General features: G+C 37.8%; 1 protein-coding gene across 7 annotated transcripts in view; it reads right to left on the bottom strand.

Moving 5' to 3' along the window:
- The window catches only part of APAF1 (apoptotic peptidase activating factor 1), a 68,438-nt gene that overhangs the window by 19,442 nt on the left and 30,559 nt on the right, over positions 1 to 18,437 (bottom strand). For 6 of the 7 annotated variants that reach the window (XR_011433436.1, XR_011433435.1, XR_011433437.1 and 3 more), the window contains exons 17-21: positions 12,437 to 12,598; positions 8,803 to 8,931; positions 5,879 to 6,004; positions 4,155 to 4,274; positions 449 to 565 (exon numbers count right to left, since the gene is read on the bottom strand). Coding sequence is in view for 3 of the 7 variants with exons in the window: in XM_005606533.4 (XP_005606590.1) it covers positions 449 to 565; positions 4,155 to 4,274; positions 5,879 to 6,004; positions 8,803 to 8,931; positions 12,437 to 12,598 (654 nt within the window). In the remaining 4 variants the exon portion in view is untranslated. Of the gene's footprint in view, positions 1 to 448; positions 566 to 4,154; positions 4,275 to 5,286; positions 5,346 to 5,436; positions 6,005 to 8,802; positions 8,932 to 12,436; positions 12,599 to 18,437 lie in introns of those variants that run through there. The other variant, XR_011433438.1, reaches the window with a different exon arrangement.

The following is an 18,437-nucleotide window of genomic DNA, read 5'->3' as shown; positions in this document are numbered from 1 at the left end:
TGAATAGGTGTACTTCTAATACCAAAAGTAGAACACAGGGGTTGGTGAAACAGGTAAACACAGGGCAACCCCACACTGATAGTCCCAATGAAGTTTAGTACCACAATGGAAACTACACCCCGAACAGGCTGAGCTTTTAAGAAGAGGCAAAAAATGCTCTTTGCATAGTTAGCTAAATCTCTGATAGTGTTTGATATACTCGAAGAACAGCAAAACAACTAGGTAGAGACTAAGGAACACAAAAAGACCAAAAATATGAGAAATAGTAGTAAAGGCAATCTGAAAAATATACAACTAACAAGATGGTAAGATTATTTTTAGCCTATGGAAAAACGGTTAATATATCACAGATTTATTTAGTATATAAGTCTATAATGCCAGACATACAATTTATTTTAAATAAACAGCTACACTGCACAGAATGACTCTGAAGACTAGAACTGAATACCTTAATGGCTCCATCTTCTCCTCCAAGTGCAACGTACTGAAGATGTGGACTTAAGCAACAGGAACTAACTTGAGCTTCAGTCAGATAATCAATCTGACCTGTTTTTCCATTAATGAGCTAATGAAAAATAAGACACAATCAGTTACTAGGCTGTAAGAGCAGTTTTTGTTCTTTAGTACACAGACTTCAATAGAAAAATAAATAAATAAAACAGAAAATAACCAACAAGAGCTCCCAGGGGAACAACAAAGCTCTAGCCTAGTCTCGGCAGCTGCATTTAGCACTGCACGCTTTCATTTCATTTCACTTTTGTGGTTCAAATATATTTTCATAAAATAAAACAAGCTTTAAAAGGTTTAAAAAGCAGCTGCTATGTCCACCACCTAAGACACATCTGCCTGATTTCTAACCGCACAGCTACTTCCACAGCGTTCTCCCTTTTTTCACAAAGCACATTTTAATAGGGCCATCGTTTGTTAAAATACAATTTTCTGATATTTTTCAAGACGGTTGGTGAAATGAGATGGAGACAGACTACATAAAAAGACAAATTCAAATTAAAATGGGTTTTATATCCTCCAAATCACTCACAGAACAATATAAATTGAGAATCTTTCTCTTTTTCTTTTGGGCGGAGGGGGCATTGGAGAAGAACCCATAAGTATAATTTGGGTGGCTGGACTCTTAACGCTTAAACTAAGATTACCCAATTTCATAATATGTACCAACATTAAGGACTATTTTTAAAAATCCCACTTAATAAAGATGTCTTATCACTCAACTAAAACATGTGAGCTGGGAAAATATTTCTCAAGCTTAAATCAACTGTCAGATAACTCTTAAGTGTTACAACCTAAAAGTCTTGAGATATTTTTCAGTATGAAATAAGCAGTCATCTTTGTTTCAGGTACAATGATTACAGGGTCAATCAATCAAGGTAGCTTTTTCTTTACAAAATTTTACCCAGCATGTTCTGATCTATTAGACATTCAAAATGAAGACTGCGTTAGTAAAAGCTGAATATCCTCTTTTTCTCAAAAATCAATTTCCATATTCTTTTTAAGTAGTGATTGAAAGAATGTTTTTTCCCCTTAGATGGAACTATGATTTGTCAGTTTATCCTCTGAACTCTCCCACAATCACTGACATAGAATAAAATGATCCTTTGATAGTCAGATGACTTAATTTTTAAGTCTCATAGTTATGACAAATATTAAAGTAAGGCTGCACAAATTTATGACAACTATTAAAGTAAGGCTGCACAAATTTAATAAAGGTAATACAAGCATGAGGACTCTGAACTTGACGAGAAAACTGCAGTGGATAATATCCCAAGTGGAAGAATCAGTCTGCTAAAAGTCAGTAATGAACAATTCACATTCAATTCCACATCCCAATTCATCCCAGAAATACAGAGCATTGGGAGTACCTCATCAACATATTAAGGACAATAGTAAAATACAGAACAAGCCACATTTAGAAGTGTCTCACAGCTTGACTCTGATTCCCACAGTAGATGAGGAGAAATTACCACACGCCAACGACAATTTACTCCCAGATATCTGTCCCCTCAATTTGGATTCCACCTTGACCCTACAACACAGCTCACAGACCTTGAAGACGAAAAGAACCTTACAAGTGAAGAAAGTGACACTCAGAGAAGTGACGCAATTTACTCAACATCGCCGAACTGCCCAACGATAAAGCTTGAACCTTACGTGGGTCTCCTGAGGGAACGGTACAGTCACTGTTCTCTCCACTACATCAAGCTGAGCTTTGCAGCTTTAGAACTAAAGTTCTGTCCTATGCTGTCAGTCTGTCTCAAGGTCGTGGTATCTCTCATACCATCCATGTGCACACTCCGTTTCTCTCTCCTCTTCACTCTTCTGTTTCTCTCTTTGCTCCCACTCTACTTCACTATCTCATCTCATTCTCTCACATGTTCTTGCCCCCTATCTTTCAATAACCAAATCAAGAAAAATCACATGCAAAGCTGGCATAAGATCACATTATCACTGCTAAAACCTTTCCCTAGAAGTTGATAACACACTTCCATAAATCTATCTAGAAAAAAGTTTAACTCAAGTTTGTAATCCTGCTTCTAAAGAGCTAACAAAGGTCCTAAAATAACAAATAGACTGTGAGAAAATAGTTCACAGGATCATCACCCCTCACCTATGACAGTGTTTCTGTCCCTCCCAGTCTTGTCTCTCAAGGAATCCTCAGGCCAAGGAAGAATGTCTCAGCAGCTTACAGAAAAGCCACACTGACCCCTGCCCTTCGTCTCTGGCTGCTGCTCTTGCCACCTCTCTCAGCCAAGAATCACTGTCACTTAGCTCTATATTCCCACACCTCCTTCAATGGCCCCCCTACACTAAGCCTTCTGTGTCTCGAGTGCTGGCTCATCCAGAGGGTGAAGAATTCCTGCTCCTGTGTGCATGCTTTCTTGCCTCAATGTGTAAGCCCCCTGTACAACCTAGACGCATCTTGTATTCTGTGGCCTTTGTGTTTGACCTTCCAAGAGGTGTTTGCCTTCTCTTGCTGCCACTACCTAGAATGCTACCTTCACTTCCAGGACTTCTCTAGCAATACAACACCAACTGCACTGGACTTCTACAGACAACACTTTATTCAAGCCACCAACACAGTGGGGCCAACCTGCTCTTGAGTTCCAATGATCCTTAGGGCATCTGCTTTCTGTTACCACCACTCAAAGCTCCTTACTACCAAATCCTCTGCCAACAGATCTCTGGGGCTCCTTTCCTCTTCAGCCAGTCAAGAAATGCCTTCCTCTTACATACTGCATGCTCTGTTGAGGGGCAGCAGGGAGAACAGTCTAGAGTAGAGCTGTTTGGATCCCTAAGAGATACAGTTCTTTCAATTTTACCTCACAACCCTTTCCTTTTGAGGGAACATAATAAGCATTCAATAAACTTTTTTTTTTTTTTTAAAGATTGGCACCTAACAACTGTTGCCAATCTTTTTTTTTTTTTTGCTCTTTTTCTCCAAATCCCCCCAGTACCTAATTGTAAATTTCAGTTGTAGGTCCTTCTAGTTGTGGCATGTGGGATGCCACCTCAGCATGGCCTGACAAGCAGTACCATGTCTGCACCAAGGATCTGAACCAGTGAAATCCTGGGCTGCTGAAGCGGAGCGCGTGAACTTAACCACTCAGCCACGGGGCCAGCCCCTCAATAAACATTTCTTGAACAAACGTGTCAGTAAATGAATGAATGAACAGGTATATTTCAGTATGTTAAACCCAGCTCCTTCCACCTCCGTTCCAATGGGTCAGACACCTTCCTCACTTAACGTGATGTTTGTTCTTTCCTTTCCCTGCAATAAAACTTCCATTGGTATGCTCATCCCCCTTGAACACCCCAACAGACATGTCTAAATCACTATTGCAGACAAGTTCAAGTATGGCTTCATGATATCCTCGATTCTTTGCAAATCAAGGAATGTGATCATAGATATCAACAGGAGAGGAATGAGATGAAGCAAGGTATCACCTTTTTATTTCTAAATACTAGGATATCTGAGCCTCAGCTCAAGACCTATACATTTATTCAACTAATACCAACTAGGCATCTGTTAGATACTATACAATTATGCCTAATCCCAAGTCCAAAAACAAACAAGAAAATTGTGAAATTGAAACTTTGATCAAAACGATTTTTTAAATTGTTTTCTAAAAAATACTCACTTGCAGACGTCTCATGTTGTCAACTGCGAGAATCATAACTTCATTTTCTTGAAACAGAACGTCTATTTCTTGCTTTAACACTATACCAGAGTTTTTACATACTTTCTTTGTCTCCCAGAGCTGATTAAGAGATTAAAAAACTAAAATAAGATAACTGTATCTGAAACAATGTAAAGACAAGTCTTAGACTTAAGGCAAGATACAAACCATGCTTTACACTCAAAATGCCTATGACACTAGAAATTTTTCAATTAGATTATAATTCCACAATAAATATTAACTACATGCTACAGTAAGAAGCAATTAATATTAAGAGAAATAGATGCTAGAGCCAAAACGCCTTAGAATGAATTCTAGTTCTAACTAAAGTTGTAACTTAACCTAGTGATACTCAAGACAAGGACCTCCTACTGGTTCTCAAAGTGTTTGATACAAAGATAAGGAGCCTGTACCAAAACGTAAACCAACTAAATCACTAAACACACTGTTAACAGTGCTTAGTGATACAGTTGATTTTTTTTAACACAACTTTCTTGATGAAGGCAGCAGTGCACTGATTTCCACTCTGGCTCAAGCTTACTGAGACCGGCACTTTAAGTAGCACTGACTTAACCTTTCTGTGCCTATTTCCTCAGCTGCAAAAAGGACTGTTGTGAGAATGAGCAAATTAATACATGTACAGTACTTTGCACAATGTTTGGCATATAGCAAATACTAAATAAATTTTAGCTGTAATTTGTACACAACACTGTATTCGATGCTACAGGGACAAACCAGGGCCCCTGGCCTCAAAGAGTTTATAATTTAAGATGTGTGAACAAGTCAGAGGAGCAGTGGAGCACTGGAGGTGAGGATTAAGTCAAATCTACACTTAAATTCAAGGCAGAATTTGATAACAATAAGTAAATGAAATAGAGTTATATGGCATTAAAGAAAGGGGACATTCCCCCAAATGGAATACTAGAAAAGACATCATAGAAGGCTTGGGGGGACCTGTAGGATCGTCAGGGTTTCAACAAGGAGAGATACAGGGAAGTAGGGTATTCCAAACATAAGAAACCACATAAGCAAAAGTACAGAAGCAGGGAACTACAGGGTGTTTGGGAAAAAGTGAGCAGTCAGTGTAGGTTACCTGTAGGAATAAACTAGAAGACAGGCTGCAGCACACTGTGGAGAAGTTTAACGGTAGACCTAGGAGTACATATTTACTTTGGTAGGCAAAGGAGCCACTATCTGTTTTTGAACAAAAACGACACGACTATATTGTACATGAGGAAAATACCTTGGAAGCAGCATTCAGAAAACCAAGAAAGAAAGACTTGTGGCAGAGACTAATACAATAGAGGCAACAGGTAATGAGCATCTAAACTGGAAACAGAAAAGTAGAAATAAATGGTAGAAAATGGAAAGTTAGAATCCATTAGAATTGGCGAGTATTTGGATGTGGGAATTCAAGACAGAAGAAGAACAAAGAGTCAAAAATTACTTTGAGAAATCAAACGTAAAATATATTTGGACTTCTCCAGTACCTGGCCCATGGTAATACGCAATGGACGTGTGCTGAATGAATGAGACTGTTATAGTCCATATAGCACTTTTCAAGGATAAATATGACTCTAGAAGTTTCCTGTCTTCTCCCAATACTGCCCATCAATTTCTTAGTTTGTAGGAGGTTTAGCTTACCATCAGTAAATGTCTAAAATGAAAATCTCAATATTTCTCACCCTAATTGTCTCATCATCAGAAGATGTCAAAAATGATGATCCATCAGGAGAAAACATCACAGAATGAACCCAACTTAAATGTCCTCTGCAATCAGCTACTTTTAAACACGAGTCCATATTCCACAACTATAGAATAAACACAGCATACAGGAAATCACATTCATAAGCATTTTGAACACATCAAGAATACTGAAAATAGCAAGAATAACCCAATAATTCCTCTTCTATAAATACAGCCCAAAAACACAGCAGCAAAAATGCAAAATGACTTTTGCAGAAGATTATTCATTACATCATTATTTTTAATATCAAAAAACTAGAAACAATCCAAATGACCAACAACAGGGAACCAACTGAATAAACTACATTAATCACATAATGGAATACTATGCTGCCATAAAAAGTAATGAGAAAAACACCCATAATGACTAGTCTCTAGGATATATTGTTTACAGAAAAAAAGCAAAAAGTATATATATTTCTGCAAAAGAGTATATTATAATATATATGTGTATACATATTTATATACACACTATACTATATAGGAGATGAAAAACAAATATTTGAATATATAGATGGATACAGATGTGGAGATACATACATATGAATACATATAGAAATCTGCTTATATATGTAAAAAGAAACATTGGAACATTAAACCCAAACAAAAATGGTTACCTATGGGGTGGGTAGGAAGAGTGGAGGAGACAGGATAGGAATGAAAGTGAGACTTCTCTGAATATAATTTATTATAAAGCTTTGATTTGGAACTATGCAAACATTTTATCTATTTTTTATTTTTTCCTGAGGAGGATGTGCCCTGAGCTAACATCTGTGCCAATCTTCCTTTATTTTGTATGTGGGTCACCACCACAGCATGGCTGATGAGTGCTGAAGGTCTGCACCCAGGATCCAAACTTGCGAACCTGGGCCGCTGAAGCAGAGCGTGCCAAACTTAACCACCAGGCCACAGGGCTGGCCCCATTTTATCTATTTTTTTTTAAATCTATCTAAAAAATAACAGGCTGAACATAAGCAGCTTCCATATTCAGACTATTTTCCACTGTCATCTAATCCTCATTTCATCTAATTGCAAAACTCTACAATAAATGAATGTACTTATTGCACATATACACATTTCTCCTGTTATTCATGCTTATTACAAATTATCAGTGTCTACCACCAGCCTAGTTGTGTTTTGTCCTGAGGTCTGCTGTAAATTACTCAAATATATTCCAGTCTAATGAAGTATCATAAGTGCCTGAGTTCCTCTCTTTACACTCTGAATTACAGACCTACTTTATGATTTCAGAACTAGCCTGGACAAAACAAGTACTTCATCACAGGCCCAGTGGTTCTCACTCAGTGAGTTCTATGGCAAACAAATGTGTAAGTACATGACATTTTCCTGCCTCACCTCTAGAGTCCAAGCTAAGACGTACAGAGCTAAAGGCCAGAAACGAAAGTGGTTCCCTAACTGAAAAATCTCCCTTGAAAATTTTTCCCCATCTTTCCTTCTTGTTCTCCCCCACCATTTCTTTGTCATTCAGAGCCTCCAAAACCAAGTCCCTATATGTCAAGAACAAAGAATGTTTCCTGGAGCTTTCTAGGAACAGCAGAGGTTAAGGAGTTTAGAAGTGACAAGAGAGGCTGAAAGAAGGGTTTGCTCCTCCACTCCTCCTAAAAATCCTGACAAAACCCAGAAAGGGGAAATTTCCAACCACATCTACCTTGAGGATCTACAGGTAAAGTGTAAGATCTGTAGCAGATCTAAATCTTTCAATTCAAGGACTCTGTCAGAGAGAACACGGCCACAGCACCCTACTTCTTCCCATTGTTTAAAACAGGACTGGAGCTTGTTCAGACTCACTGCCTCTGCTTCCAATGGGAAGGATCTTTGCAGGGAAGTTCTTCAGTGTTAGCTCCACTGCTGTACTTAGAATTAAGAGGAGCTTACAGAGTTCACCCACTAATTCTCATCTTATCTGTATCTCCATGCAGAAGGGCTATAGCTCAGCAATTCTCCCTCCACCCCTTCACAGTAAGGGGCAAGGTTGGCAAACTCACTAAAAATTGCTGAAATAGCACAGAACACTGAAGAAGTGCTTGCAGCAGTCAAGCTTACTTTGAAGAGAGCCTGTGAACTGAGTGAATTTCCCTATTTTCCAGATAAAGGCCCATATCCATCTTCTTGGACTCTAATCACACGGGGCTTCAAATTACCTGGTGCTACAACTCAATCAAGGAATGAGTAGTAACAAAGCTGGGAAAAAACATTCCATCTTTGGAAGAAAAAAATCAGGGAATTCATTGCTTTTTGAAAAAACTCATATAGCAATTCACTGGGTAGAATTCTTCCAGAGCCAGCTAAGTATAGACTCTAAATATAAAATCTATCAGGTAAGTGCAAAATTATAAATATAAACAAGTAATTTATAAAAGTCACTTTATTCATTGGTTCTTGGCAATGAACATCCTAGATTAACCAATTCTAAATTTAACTTTCATCCTATCCTTCTCGATGATCTAAGAAATCTGAACTGGACTCATCTTTCATCATTCCTTTTAGAGAGGAGTCTATGCCTATGTTGTTTAAGAGATGCCATGTTTTTCCGCCTAGGAAACCAGTGGTCGTCCCATTGTTTCCCCAGACCTAGGCACATGCTAACCACTCCAAAAATACTTGGCGAACGATACCGTCATTCCCTGTCATACTGTCAAATCAGGTATTCAATCACTGCTAAAGTAATAAAGCTGGCTATACAGTTTAATATCCTAAAGCTACAGGTCATTATGCTATGAAGAAAATATTCCATAATTTCTCAAGCAAACATCCTCAGCAATTAATGGTTTAAGCAACCCATTCTCTGTCATCCATGTACCCCTGGAGACTCTGACTCCACAGAGTAAATTCAACCACTCACCTCCACACAGTACTGGGACAAAGCTACCACCGCCAAATGGTTACTTGGGGAGAAGTCACAGTACTGGATCGTGCTGTGGTGACCTGTATGGATTTCTGCCAATAGGCCACAGGTATGAACGTCAACAAGCTGTCAACATAAAATAGAGAGATGTCTATAAAAGTAAGATATTTAAAAAAATAAGCTATACTCAAAACTAATCTAAATTTATTTCTAAAAGAATATTCTCCCATTTCAAATGTACAGTATAAGTCCTGAAAAAAATACTGACAATTGGCATAATTAATGACAGCCATAAATAAGATACAAATCAATAAACATACACTTTTAAAATATTGCTCATCTTGAAACATATTTTCTTATAAAGGAAAATTTACCACAGATGATCTCTCAAGCTAGCCTAGTGAGAAGTAAAACCCTGGTGAATAAATGACTAGATTAGCCAAGTTAACATCCACAGCAGTTCTCCCTAAAGCTTGTTTATTCAAAAGAGAAAATGGATACTCATAAATGAAGATGATCAAAATAACATAGAAGAGAGGCTTGCTAAAATGAAATTAGTTCAATCATTTCTATTTCTCTTCAGAGCTACCAAATTACTCCATTATGATCAATCATTTTCCCATTTTTAAACCAAAAAAAGCTATTTTTGAGTAATTCAAGTTTCTTCATTTCAATTTTTGAAAGGTTTTTAAATGCTAAATATACTCTTTCAAAGTTTTTGCTAAATGATGAAAACATTTATATCAATATATAGTATAGTGATTTAAGACCAAGGTATAGTCTTTAAGAAGGGAAAAAAAAAAGCTTCTAGTGGGAGTCATGAAAATGTTCTGTGAATGCATAACCCTGCAAGCAAGAAGACTGCAAGCAGCCCAGCATCAGGGGCCAACAACAAAGGACAGGAAATCAAACCTAAAATGCCTCCCAGGACAGGTCATTCTTAAAAATTAGTGGCTAAGGGGCTGGCCCAGTGGCGCAGCAGTTAAGTTTGCATGTTCTGCTTCAGCAACCCGGGGTTCGCCAGTTCAGATCCCGGGTGCAGACATGGCACTGCTTGGCAAGCCATGCTGTGGTAGGCATCCCGCATATAAAGTAGAGGAAGACAGGCATGGATGTTAGCTCAGGGCCAGTCTTCCTCAGCAAAAAGAGGAGGATTGGCAGCAGATGTTAGCTCAGGGCTAATCTTCCTCAAAAAAAAAAAAAAATTAGTGACCAAGAGTGATAAAGGAAAGTGGGCAAATATGGGATAAGGAGCTATCCCAGTTACTGGGGAGCAAAAAGAAAAGACTTAACAGTAGGAGAGGACTAACAACACAGAAGTGTTGGAAAGAAACAGGAGGAGAATGGAGAGATCAAAGAGTAAGAAACTGGGATCTACATGTAGTTAAGGGTGACCTTAAGGTAGCTTTATTTTAGCAGGTAAAATAAGAAGCTGGTCTAGATTTTTAAAACAAGAAGGCATTTCATTCAATATAAAATTATTTTCCTCTCCCACTAGAACTTCTCTCTTAAAACGTTCAAAATCTGCTCAATACCATTAGTCATTAGCGAAATGCAAATCAAACCACAATGAGACACCACTTCACACCTAAGAGGATGATAACAATTAAAAAAAAAGGAAAATAACAAGTGTTGACAAGGATGTGGAGAAATTCGAATCCTTGTATATTGCTAGTTGGAATATAAAATAGTGCAGATGCTATGGAAAAGTCTGGTGGTTCCTCAAAAAGCTAAATAGAGAATTACCATATGCCACAGCAATTCCACTTCTAGGTGTATACAGCAAAGAACTGAAAGCAGGTGCTCAAACAGATACTTGTACACCAATGTTCACTGCGGCATTATTCACAACAGCCAAAAGGTAAAAACAACCCAAGTGTCCATAAACAGATGAATGGATAAACAAAATGTGGTATATATCCATATAACAGAATATTATTCAGCCATAAAAAGAAATGAAGTTCTGATACATGCTATAACATGGATGAACCTTGAAAACAGTATGTAAATGGAATGAACTAAACACAAAAGGATCAATATTGTATGATTCCATTTATATGAAATATCTAGAATAGGTAAATTCATAAATTAGAGGTTACCAAAGGGTGGAGGAAGAGAGGAATGGGGAGTTATTATTTACTAGTTAGAGTTTCTGTTTGGGGCGATGAAAAAGTTTCAAAAATAGTGGTGACAGTTGCACAACATTGTGAATGTAATTAATGCCACTGAATTGTACTTTAAAAATGTAATTCTAATTTAAAAATGGCTAAAATGGAAAATCTTATGTATATACATTTTACAAAAAAAAAAAATTTTCTTAAGCAGTGGTTCCTTTGCTGTTCTTAGAGACTTTAACAAACTTTAAACAAAATAAGATATTTTTCTTTAATTTCCTGCTAGAAGGATATAAAAGTTTAAGCAACCATGATCCAAGGGTCATAGCTACTAGATCAACAACAATACATCCCTCAGTGATATATAACTGTATGGTGTATTTCAATTGTGTTCTTTAAAACTGTAATATCTTGGGTGGGGGGAATAGGGAGAGGTTGGTAAAAGAATAAAAACTTTCATTTCTAAGAGGATTAAGGTCTGAGGATCTAATGCATAGCATGGTCACTATACTTGATAAGACTGTATTATAAAACTGAAATTTGCTAAGAGAATAGAACCTAAATCTTCTCACCAAAAAAAAAATTATAAAGGTAAATATGTGAGGTGACAGATGTGTTAATTAACTCCATGGTGGGGAAACCTTTCACAATACATATCAAATCATCATGTTGTACACTTTAAGTATTGTACAATTTTATTTGTCAATTACAGCTCAATAAAGCTGAAAATAAAATTGTAATATCTCGTATTCAAGTCTTTTTAAATTAATATTAGAATGGAATGTCACTGAGCCATAAATCAGAAGACCTGGCTCTCCAAATCATGGTGTAACTGTGCTGAAGCTCAGCTGCCTCATTATTATCATAGGGCTACTGCAATTTGCTGTGTCCTTTGGATATTTATATCAAAAGACATTATACATGACAGTACTCTGAATACTACAAATGTACGTAATTACTAGATTTGAAAAAACAGGAAAGCATTTCATTGTCATTTACTTTTTTTGCGTATCTTCCTCATTTTCTTCATAGAAATCTCATAATCTTCTTCAATCGTTGATGAGTATTTCTCTATCAGTCACCAAATCATTAAATTTTAAGGATAAGAAAGCACTTTGAAAATCACCTAAACCAATGTATTTGAAATTGGGGGAAAAAAAGTGATGCAGAAAGTATTCCATATTCTAAATAAACTTAAGAAACACTGGATTAAACAATATTAATTGTTTCTGTATTGCAGGACTTGAGGTCTTAAACATGTTAGTACACACTGAGTACCTCTAATGTGGAAAAGCCACCGATAACATTTCTCAAACCTGTGTGACCATAGAGACCTTTTCTCATAAGACCTATCAACATCCCCTAGAGCATAGTTCTGAGAGGTTAGGGAGCTAGCCCCAAATCATATAGCTATACTTTCTTTATGTCAATGAACAGTGTAAAATGCAACGATCAATAGAAGTTTTAATTTTATTTAAATGAGACTAAATTTGGCTTTTTAAAATAATAGTACTTACGAAGATTTTATTTTTCGCTGCCACCATTATTCTAGCACCATCAGAAGACCATGAACAACATTTCACTATCACTTCCATATCCTCTTGAGGCTCCTCTGAACTTATAAAGAACTGCTTCACATTAATGCTTTTCCTCTCGTTTGCTGATTTCACATCCCAAAGCTTCAAATTACAAAAATTAAAAAAAATTGTTTTAATCTCATATCATACCTCTAGAATTCCACCTGCATTAGAAGTTCCACAAATTATTCATTTTGCCTACTAAATTCTTTTTACTCATGTATGACTTTTTATAAGGCTTTTAAATTAAGTACTCCAGTTTCATTCAGCACTTTCCTAAAAAGAAAAAAATTAGAAACACTGCCCAAAATGCAGAATGCAGAATGTAAAACTAACTAAAATGTTAAAAGAGCCTTGTATGGTGTGGAGGTGGCTAAAGATTAGGTATTGACAGTAAAGATGAGCATGGAAGAAAGGTGAGATGCAGAGACTCACGACTTGCCACTGCTGCCCTCTGCTGTGCCAGGCATGAAGTTTGCTTTCCATCTACTATACGCACAGCATGGACATTACACAGGTCCCAGTCCAAGCCGAGTTATAATCTAGCAGAGAATCCAGAGACATAAGAAAGTCCCTGAAAATAGAAAGCAAAGAACATGCTAAAAGATACCTTGTGTGCTTGGTGGGGCCAGACGGGGCTCTCAAACAAGTGGATCCTGAGAAACAAGATACCAAAGACTCTGAACCTCACTCACTAGCAGATCCAACTGAGCAGCACAAAAGACAAAGGTCTTCAAGAAGATCCATCTGTAGTGCCCTGCACCTTGAGCTTCACAGAGCGATAATGGCTGTCATGCCCAAACAAGGGTTGGCCAAGGACAAACACAAAAAAAAGCTGCTTCTGAGGCTTTAACTCAGCTTCCAGAGCACGGCTCCAAGGTAAAATCCAATTTGTCTGGCCAGGGACACTTTTAAATCTCCCTGAGTTTAGGGGCTGGCCCCGTGGCCGAGTGGTTAAGTTCACGCGCTCCGCTGCAGGCGGCCCAGTGTTTCGTTGGTTCGAATCCTGGGCGCGGACATGGCACTGCTCATCAGACCACGCTGAGGCAGCGTCCCACATGCCACAACTGGAAGAACCCACAACGAAGAATACACAACTATGTACCGGGGGGCTTTGGGGAGAAAAAGGAAAAAATAAAATCTTTAAAAAAAAAAAAAAAAAATCTCCTTGAGTTTAGAGAAGTATTATATACATTAAGAAATATAGCCAAAACCAAGACCTTCCCCTTGCAATAACTGTGGATAAATTGGATGAAGCAAAAGAGACATCAGGCACTAAAATAGTTACCCTTCCTAGACACAAAAGAGAAAAAAAAACACCTAAACATAAATGTCAGGAACTTTAGTCACATCAGCCAAAATACACGAGAAATCACATTCTGTTTCCCTCTTAATACGAAAAACAAAGTAACCGCTGCCTGGATTTAAGAAAGAAAAGGAAAACTAAAACAACTCAGTTTCACTACATTTGCTTAAACTACAGCTTCTGCTTTTAGACCTGACCTCAGCTCCTAGCCAAGGAGTGATGAAATTCCACACATCAAGAGACCAAGTAAATACCAGCATTTCATTTTGAGCAAGTCAATGCACTGTATCCACGGCCCGTGTGCATGCTGGCCCTTGTGTGGTTTAAATGGCAATTTTTAAATAAAACTCACATTTTGAAATAGTTTATCATCAGGGCCTGAAAAACACATGCTTATCAACATGATACCCTACAAAATGCTTAGAAGTTTATAGAGCCATTTGGGACAAGAAATAATTTTATAGATCTTTATCCTCTCAGAAGGTAAAAGCTTCAGGAGAACTTGACCTTGAAATGCTGCTATGCAACATCATTTTGCAGGACCTCTGCTTACTACATGTCACTGTATCAGTGCGAACCAGCCAACAACGATACTGGCTTAACAGCACTGTGGGAAAGCCACCACAAACAGGGCAGTTCTCACCAAGAGTGCAGTAATGTCTGTCCCCTACTGCTAGTGCCCTGTGTTCTACAATCACAATGTGATACTCACACATGAAATCAAAATCCTGTCCTAGAAGACTTTTTAAAAATTTTTGAGTATGGAGAAGTTTTAATTTGATTTGAAGAGACACAGCACAAGTTTATCATCTTGAACACATTTATTAACCATTATGCCAGTCACTTTGAGATTATATAAATGCCTCAGATACAGATACTCTCTCAAGGAGTTTACAGGCCAGTAAAGGAGGCAAGACAAACATACAAATGACTCCAACACAAAAAATGTCAGATGTGTCATTTGAGAGGAAAAGATATAGTAAGTGGGAATGCTATACCCATGCTGTGGGCTTGAGGCGACACTTTTTGCAGAGGTGGCCACCTCACTCTCCTCCCTGAAGATTAGCCTACTTTACACCAATTTAAGATGAACAGAATTTCAACAACAAAAAGCCTAGAGTCTGGGCTAAGGGGTCAGCATAAGCCAAAGCACAAAATGGGAAAGCAAAGACCACAAAAAGGGAGAACAAGGGCAGTCTGGGTGTAGCATCAGGGACCTCAACACCGCCCCACAGAGCACCCTCTACTCTCACCATTTTCATGGTTTGTCTATTCACTTACCCTTCTCCTCAACTGGATTCTAAACGACTTCAAGCCAGGCATTATACTTTTCTTTTTTCTTAAGTGTTTAAAACCCAAATGCCTAGTACAGTATCCGGCACATAGCAGGTATTCAATAAATTATCAATAAATACATTTTAAGTGAAAAGACAGACTATTCCCATGTTTCAAGCACAGGTGAATAGAGAATAGCGTTATTGAAAGAAATAGGGTTCAGGTTAAAGACACAGATAGAACATACATATTCATCTCCACATCCTCCCAAAACCCATGTAAAACAATAGTAAAGAGAATTTTTCTCTCTAGGCATAATTCACAAGGCGGAAGAGAATGGAAGAAGAGATAACAGCAACAAAACTGTAGAGGCTAGAAAGCAAAAAGACAAGTGATCGGGAGACTCCTAAAAACTAAATCGTGAGCCCTCAGTGAGGAAAACCAAGAAACAGCTCAGTTCATACCACAGAACTCCTAAAAAGCTCAGGAAGTGTTGTACCGTACCTTCCGATAAAGATGGAGCTAAATCAGGAGGAATCATGGAAATGCCCCTCCCCTACTACGCAATCGAGGTTGCTGTGCCCCTACTCTGGCTGAAGAATGGAGGGTTATTCTACACCCAACACAGTTGATAGCAGGGTCACCATCCTGAAAACAGGGAAATTCAGAGAAAATCTATATTCCAAATGTTGAGATGTCTGCCTAGACATCTTCACAGAACACGTCAGCCACACTTATACCCTCCTGGTAGGAGACTGAAGATTTTTCTCTGAATACCCCACCAAATCAAGACAACAGATATAAAGAGTGTGACATCAGAAGTTCACCATCAAAAAAATGACAGCCAGATAACCCTACAGGGACATCCACAATAAATAAGTTCACAATTTCCTATGAGTTTTTTGTTACTGCACTGTTAAATATGAGCAGATATCCAAGGCTCAGGCAACTAAAATATATCTCTAAAATGCAGACAAATTGAAACGGAAAAAATAGCAACCATACAGCAATATAAAAAATTCAAAAGAAAACTATTATTAATACCAAAAAAGATAAAAGATATTGCATCCATGAAACAAGAATAGGATAATATTAAAAAAGGAACTGATCCTAGGAACGGGTACTTAAAAATATGATAGCAGAAGTTAAAAACCCAATAGTAGGATTGAAAAATAAAGCTAAAGAAATCCTCCAGAAAATAGGAAAATGAACAAAGAGAAGGCAGGAGAGAAAAAATAAGAAAACATTCCAAACAAACAAACTACCAGACATTCCAGAAAGAGAAACTAGAGAAAAATAAATCAAACAATAAAGGAAACATCCAGAACTGAAAGATTTAAGTTTCCAAACTGAAAGAAGCCACTAACAGCCAAGCACGATAAATGAAAACCAACCCACACCAAGGCACATTATTGGGAAATTTTTAAAAAGAAAAAACACAGAGAATAAAGAGAAGATCTTAAAAGTTTCAAGACAGGAAAACAGATCACATATGAATCACAATGGCTTCAAACTTCTCAAGAGTTCTCAAGAGTTCCTTTGGAAGCTAGAAGACAAGGGAGCAATGGCTCCAAAATTCTAAGGAAAAATTATTTCCAACCTAGAATTCTGTATACTGTCAAAAATATCAATTAAGTATGAAGCTAGAATAAAGACACTTCTGGACAGGAAAGGTCTCAAAAATTTACCTCCCATAGATTCTTTCTTAGGAAGCTAGAGGAGATTCTCTACCAAGCTGAGAGAGTAAACCAAGAACGAAGACAAGAAATCTAGAAAACAAGGTTTTCAACTGAAGAAAAAAGCAAAAGGAATTCCCAGGTGACAGTAAAGAGAGATCCCAGAACAGCAGCTAGACACTGGGAATAGTATCATCAATGGGAAGGGAGCAAAAGAGACCCCTTCAAAAAAGGTATTTCTGGGGCCACCCAATGGCATAGTGGTTAAGTTCACACACTCCACTTCAGCAACCCAGGGTTCACAGGTTAGGCTCCTGGGGGCGGACCTACACACCACTCATCAAGCCATGCTGAGACGGCGTCCCATACAAAATAGAGTATTGGCATAGACGTTAGCTCAGGGCCAATCTTCCTTACCAAGAATAAAAAAAGAAGAAGGGGACAGCCCAGTGGCCGAGTGGTTAAATTTGCGCACTCTGCTTTGGTGGCCCAGAGTTTCGCCAGTTCGGATCCTGGGCACGGACATGGCACCACTAATCAAGCCATGCTGACATGGCATCCCACATGCCACAACTAGAAGGACCCACAACTAAAAACATACAACTATGTACTAGGGGACTTTGGGGAGAAAAATGAAAAATAAAAAAAAGGAGAAGAAGAAGAGAAGTATTTTTAACAAAAGAAAATTTATCAAATACCTGATAAGTTTGAATTATTTAAGAAGCAATTTAGATAAGGGATAATTTGAAGATGAAGTAGTGATAATCACATTGAAAAAACAAGCAAATGAAAAACAAAACTATAATGCTAAATGTACAACAGATTTAATCCCAAAGAACACAAAAAGTTGTATGAGAAAGGAAAAAAACCTCATGATATATTACATGGCTCTACTGTGATCAGTCATGATGATATAAATCCTGAACACTGATCTAACCAAAATCATGAAAGACAGAGGAGCCACAAAAAGTGGGCCAGGTTTGGGAAGAAAAAATAATTGGTTCAGTTTGAAGCACAATAAGTTTGAGTCAGTGTATTATTTAAGTGACAACAACTGGTAGGCAGCTAGGGATGCAGGACATAAGCATGTACAAGAAATGAAGGCTGGAGATGACACATCTGAAAGTCACTCACAAAAGAGATGAGAGTTGAAGCCACGAGACTGGATGAACTGGGATGGAAGAAGGACGTAGCAGTCAAGGTTAGAGGCTTGAGGAACAGCTATATTTAATGGGCAGGAAAAAGAGTTAAAGAAGAGGTTAGAGAGATAGGGGGAGAAAGAAGAAAACACTGATGTCAAACGAGAGATTCAAAAAGTAAATAAAGGTGAATAGCGGGCAGCTGAACACTGGTAATACAATAAAAAGAATAAGGACTGGATAAAGAAAAATACCAGATATCACACTAATCCAAGAAACATTACACTTTACAACAAAAAGAATGGAGACTGAAAATAAAACTGAATTTTACTCTTCAAGGGAATGGGATCAGGCTAAAAATGGGTTAAGTAGTGAATGAGGAGTCAGGAAAGGGAGGCAAGTACAGGTGACTTAAAAACTCCAGTCATAAAGGGAAAGAGAAAAAGAGAATGACTATTTCAGAAGCTAACATAATCAAGGAAGAATCAAAGGTTTTTCACTTTTTGGTTTTATAATGCTGAGGAAAGACCAAGAATATCTGTAGG

The sequence above is a fragment of the Equus caballus genome, chromosome 28 (assembly GCF_041296265.1).
Source record: "Equus caballus isolate H_3958 breed thoroughbred chromosome 28, TB-T2T, whole genome shotgun sequence".
Classification (NCBI taxonomy): domain Eukaryota; kingdom Metazoa; phylum Chordata; class Mammalia; order Perissodactyla; family Equidae; genus Equus; species Equus caballus.
This window is presented reverse-complemented; position numbering and strand designations above follow the sequence as displayed.